Here is a 5,748-nt window from a genome sequence, read left to right as displayed (position 1 = left end):
CCACCGGCTCCCTGGCAGCCTCCGCCTGGGCACTGCTGGTCACCAGCGTCCCCTCTGGCAGGCCCTGGGCACCGGGGGGCGGGGAGCGGGCTGGACACTGGCCAGGGCTGTGGGAGACGGAGCAAAGCTGTCACCACTGAGCCCCGACCCTGCTGGGTGGTGTCCTCCCCACCTCCCTCCCGGGGCCGGGGCCAGGCGGTCTCAGCTGGGCTTTCTGATTTCGGGTCAGGGGTGGATGCACAAAGAGCTACCTTGGGCCGAGTGACCCAACACCCATTGTGTGCACTTCGGGAGGGGACCCCAGGCCACCTCGGTGCACCTGTCAGACTGGCCGCTCGAGCCCAGGCATTAGGGTCACCAGTCTGCGCCTCCAGGCCGCTTGGGCACAGGGCAACCTGCAATCAGCCACCACGGCTGCCCTGCTCCCAGCACCTGCACGCCCATCACTGCTCCCACCTCAGCCTGTCCCACCTGTCACTTTTAGCTCCAGCTCCAACCCCAACTCGTCTCTTTTTTTTTTTTGAAGACAGGCTTTCACCATGTGGTTCAGGCTGGCCTTGTACTTGTGGCGATCCCCCTGCCTCAGCCTCCCAAGTGCTGGGCAACACCACACCTTTCTCCCCCAGCCTCACAGGACGGCCACCTGGAGATAAGGGTGTGAAACACACCAGGTCTTAGTGCAAGACACTCCTGTCCCTGCTGGATGCCCCCAGCCCACCTCCTCCCCTCCGGGACAGCACGGTGTCCGCACTGCGTCCAGGCACCTGGGCATCCACAGTGAGTGGGGGAGGGGGGAGGTGGGAACCTGTCACCTAGGACACAACCAGGCCTGGGTGCCCCCCACGGAAGCCCACGGGTGAGTCAACACCAAGCTCAGGGAGGTAAGGGCCTGCATTGGACTGGGCTGTCCTTCCAGCTGCTGGCAGGGACACTGGAGGGCTGCAAGGGAGGAGGGGAGCACCCCATGGCAGGGTGTGGCAGGGCAGAGGTCAGCAGAGGTGCAGGTGCTGTGCCCCAACCGGCCTCACCCACCCCAGCACCCCACTTCCTGCCACCTGGGGCTTCCTGGTGGGAAGCGGAAGGTCAGTGGGGAGGGCTGCCCTCCCTTTCCCCAAGAAGGGGCCTTTGGAGCCCCCAGAACCGTGAGGACGCAGCCTCCTCACCCTCGGCTCCTCCCACACTTGGCCAAACCAGCTTGTGCACCCACCCCCAGGCCAGATCTGCAAAACTGTGTCTTCCAGTGATCCCCGCCAGGGCAACAGCTGCAGGCAGCCCAGAGAGGACCGGGCCATGGCTGTGGACAGAAAGCAGCTGTGACCACGCGCCTGGGGCCTCAGTTTCCCCACCACCGAAAGGAGAGTGGGGCTCCTTGATCTGAGGGAGCTCTGGATCCTACACAGGCACCAAAACGGCTTGGACAACTTAGCATTGCTGGACCCAAGGGAAGGCAGGGGAGAGCAGCAGACAACAGGGAGAAGGCACCAGTTCTGAGGGACTCCAACAGGCGGCCAGCTCTCCCAACTCCGCCCCCTCATAGCAGCCGGGACTCAGCTGAGGCAAGGACTGTCGTCAAGTATACCTTTGTCCCACAGGAGAGCAATAAGAAAAATGTCCCCAAGGAGCCAGGCATGGCAGCACACGCCTGCAATCCCAGCGCTTAGGAGGCTGAGGAGGAGGACTGTGCGTTCGAGGCCAGCCTGGGCTGCCCAGTGAGTTCAAAGCCAGCTTGAACTACACAGCAAGATCCTGTCTAGAAAAAAAGAGAGGGAGGAAAAAGGAAAAACACCTCATCTAAACTTCTGAACAGACCCAAACACAGGTGGCTGACCTTTTCTCGGTGATTACCACACACGAGGCAGGCCTGCCACTGTCACTCTGTGCGTTCACCTTTAGTCTCCACAGAAATGCTGTGCAAATGGGAGCAAAGGACTCCTAAAAGGCCAGGAGCGCTGGGAGCACACGCCCGCCCGAGGTCACGGAGGCTGGGACCCAGGAGCCAGCAGCAGATGGCCCAGGGCCAGGCCTCTGAGCTAATCCCAGGACTTCCTGCTCTGAAGAACTTTCCATGGCGTGGCTCCGGCAGATCTGCCCCGCAAGTGCAGACTCAGTGTGAGGGCGCCACATGCACAGGGACAGAGCCACGCCAGGTCCCTTCAGGGAGGGAGTGCGGCCCGGAAGCACGGACTGTACCTGGGCCCCGTGCCCGCTTCCTTCACACTCTGAACCTCGAGGCCCCCACAGCACTGGCTGCACCTGGCTCGGGCAACACCAGCACCCGCAGCCCCGTGTCCTCCCCACGCCCCCCAGGGGGGTCTCCACGGGGACAGGTGGGTGCTGTGGGCCTGCACAGCGGACAGAAACAAGTAGGGCCACCAGGGCAGCTGGAGACCAAGGAGGAGCAGGTGAAACCGGGGCGGCCACACCAAGGCCCACTGCTCGGTCACATCCGGTCCCAGACGCTCCACACAGCCCTCCGCACGGCTCTGAGCCCTGCTCCTGGAGACAGCCTGGTCCCCCAGCCCTCCGCCTCCACCCCAAATGCCTCGGCAGCCTGCGCCAGGCCCCCATCTCCGCCCACTCCCATCTGGCCCTCCCTCGGTGTGGTGTGGCCCCTGCCAACAGCTGCCCTCCACTCCTCTTGGCCTCCCACCCGAGTCTCCCTCTGGGGGCGGAAATGTTAGGGAGGTAGAGGAGCTGCCTCTCCACACCCTCTCCGGACCCCACTGAGGACCGGCCTGCTCCTCGGCCAGGCCCTCCTCCAGCACCAGACAGGGTCCCAAGCCACAGTCAGAGCAGGGTCCAGAACTGCTGGCCCTGGGGGTGCCAGCGTAGCCCCATTCCTCCCCTTGGAAGATGAGGGCCACTGTCCACCAGGCCAGGGAGACACAAGGTCCCCCTCCCTGTACCCTCGTCCAGTGGACACCGATGACTTCGGTCTGGGCATCAGAGCAGAGCCTGCCGGAAACCATGCAAGACAGGAGACTCCAGGCCCCGAGACCCCAAGTGTCCAAGAAAGCCTGAATCAGGTGTGGTAAGACAGTGAATGCCCCAAACTCACATTCACACCTCAGAGGCGAAATCCGCCTGCGTCCAACCTTAGGATAAAACTTACAAAGCAGAACCGAACAAAGCCTGGAGGTCCGCTGACAGTCAACTAAGGAAGACGTCTGTGCAGACCCGTCACCCCAGCCCCAGCCCAGCCCCAGCCCCGGGTGGGGCTGCCTTACCTGGCTCCAAAGCCCGTAGCTTCCCCGGTCTCCGCTCCAGGGTCTTCAGGGTGGGCCTCCGATGAAGGACAACAGCCGTGTGCTCCCCGGATCTCTGGCCCACTGGTCCAGCCGGCCCCCGACACCCTGGCCTCCAAGCTCGGGGAGGAGCTGCCAGGGCTCCCAATGCCTCGCTCCAGGCTGGGGCTCGCCTCCCCCACCCCACGCTCCCTAGCTTCACCCGGGGCCGCAGAGAGACCCTCGGGCGTGGGCGCCCCATCCGGGGCCCAGTCCATGTGGCCCACACCACTGCCCCGGGGAGCCCCCAACTCCGGGGCACAGGGCCCCTCCGAGTTCCTCAGACCCAGGTCATCACCCCAGCTCTCCAGGCGCACCCCCAGCTCTCTGGGCTCCGCAGGGACCGTGTTCCCAAGCCCCAGGCCAGGGCTCCAGTCCGCCTGTCCTACCCCACGCTGCCTGGACCTGAGGAACTCACTGGCTTCCACGCCAGACCAGTCAGTCTGCCCCACACCACGGTCTCTGGCCTGGCCAGGGCCCCCCGTCTCCTCGTCAGTGCTCAGCACCCCGACCTCCACAGTCCAGTCCTCCCCAACGCCAACGGCCCCAGGCCCTCCCAAGTCTGAACAGCTGGCCGGGGTCCCATTGCACGTGCCCAAGCTGTCCAGCCAGGCCCCCTGCCCAGGGGCTATCTCCCTGGCCTCAGCCAGGTCCCCACAGCAGGACACATCCAGGTTCCTGAGGCCCAGCTGGTCCGACCAGTCGCCAGGGCCGGCCACCGTCTCCATGGGGGACACAAAGCGGCCACCTCGCGCTGTGCCGGGGGAGCTCGGCCCGGCTCCACCCGCTCTGTCGTCACCGATGATGCCGAACTGCACGCTCCTCAGTCCGGGGCCCAGGCCCAGGTCCTCTGTCCAGTCCCCAGGCCCTGGGCTGAAAGCCGCCTCTGGCTGCGGGGTGACACCCAGGCGCAGCTCCCCGGACCAGCCTCGCTTTCCGGGGTCCCCATCCTCCAGGTCGATGTCCCCGGGGCCCAGAGGCCCTGCCGCCTCCCAGCCGGCGTCCCTGCCCTGCCAGCCACCCTGCAGCTCCTGTGGTGGGCCCAAGGCCCCACACCCCTGTGCCGTCTCTAAGTCCTGCTGCTGCTGCTGGGCCACCTGGGGGCCTAGGCCAGAGCCTGGGGGTCTCGGCCCCAAGGTGCCCTCCTGCTCGCTGTGGCTGTCACCATGGTCCTGCACCCAAGGGCTCTGCTGCAACGCCTGGGCCCTCAGCACCTCAGCCGCACTGTGGAGCGCACTGGGCACAGAGCCCCTTTTCTCAAACTCCTGGTCCTGCACCTCAGCGTAGTGGCTGCTATAGCTGCAGGCCTCCTCACTCCCAGCCTGCCGAGCTGGCTTCTCCTCCGGCTGGTGGTCTCCCGCCCCAAACTCCCAGTCCTGAAGGCTGGACTCCAGGCTCATGTGCAGGCCCAGCGAGTCCCTCTCCCTGGGCTCCTGGCCCTGGAAATCCACATGGAGGCCAGGGAACGAGTCCCGGGAATCCCTCTTCCCGAGCTCCTGGTCCTGGAGCTCAGCCTGGACACTGGAGAATGTGTCCCAGGAGTCCCTCTTCCCCAGCTCCTGGTCCTGCAGCTCAGCCTGGAGACGGGAGAACGAGTCCCGGGAGTCCCTCTTTCCCAGTCCTTGGTCCCGACCTTCCACATCCCGGCTGGAGAACGTGTTCCAGGAATCCCTCTTCCCGAACTCCTGGTCCTGGAGCTCAGCCTGGAGACTGGAGAACGAGTCCCGGGAGTCCCTCTTCCCCGGCTCCTGGTCCTGGGCAGTGGCCTCCCACCCCTGGGTGCCTAGCAGGGCTGGCTGTCGAGCCACCCAGTCACTGTGGGCCACAAACTGCTCCGGGTCACAGGAATCCCTCAGGGCGTGGCTGCCGACTTCAACCCACTCCCTCCCACCCCTGTCCCTGGCCCAGTCCCTGTCCCCCGGGCCCAGGGCTCCTCGTGGGCTGGCATCCCCATGGCCATAGTCCCGAGAAGTAACATGGGACCAGCCGGAAGGCCCGGGGCTGCTAGGGTGCGGGTCTGCTGCGATCCCAAATTCACTCTGCAGATCTTTCTGGGCCCAGCCAAGGAGTCCCTGGGAGAAACACAAAGAAACAACACTCAGAGGGAATCACACAGGAATCGACCCAGAATGGAGGCAGCGTCGCCAGGTCGGGTTCCAGCCATGTGACCTTGAGCGCATCTTGACCGCTCGGGGCTGGGGTCCCATGCCACGGGCTGGTATGCGGCCTACAGGAGTCCTCCTGGCCACGCCGCACAGGCCTGGCACCAGGAGGCACTCGACTGCTGGTCCCAGGGTCATGTGTGCAGCCTTGGGCAACCCCGGGCTCCCTGCCGAGAAGTCTGCCCACGGACCAACAGGACCCAGGCCTCAGCAGCTCCCCAAGAGCAACCCACAGCGGAAGCAGAGCCCCCCACCCTGCCCCCGGCTGGGCTGGCCAGGAAGCCACAGGCACAGGCTTCCAC

The 5,748-nt window shown here is 65.4% G+C and overlaps 1 protein-coding gene across 1 annotated transcript in view; it reads right to left on the bottom strand.

Annotated features, from left to right (window-relative positions):
• The window catches only part of Tnks1bp1 (tankyrase 1 binding protein 1), a 14,072-nt gene that overhangs the window by 1,662 nt on the left and 6,662 nt on the right, over nt 1–5,748 (bottom strand). The window contains 2 exon segments of the mRNA XM_033756439.1: nt 1–107; nt 3,228–5,356. The exon segment at nt 1–107 is cut by the window's left edge and continues 254 nt beyond it. Of these exon segments, the coding sequence (XP_033612330.1) occupies nt 1–107; nt 3,228–5,356 (2,236 nt within the window).

The sequence above is a fragment of the Fukomys damarensis genome, unplaced genomic scaffold (assembly GCF_012274545.1).
Source record: "Fukomys damarensis isolate Sample0158 unplaced genomic scaffold, DMR_v1.0_HiC HiC_scaffold_27, whole genome shotgun sequence".
Classification (NCBI taxonomy): Eukaryota; Metazoa; Chordata; class Mammalia; order Rodentia; family Bathyergidae; genus Fukomys; species Fukomys damarensis.
This window is presented reverse-complemented; position numbering and strand designations above follow the sequence as displayed.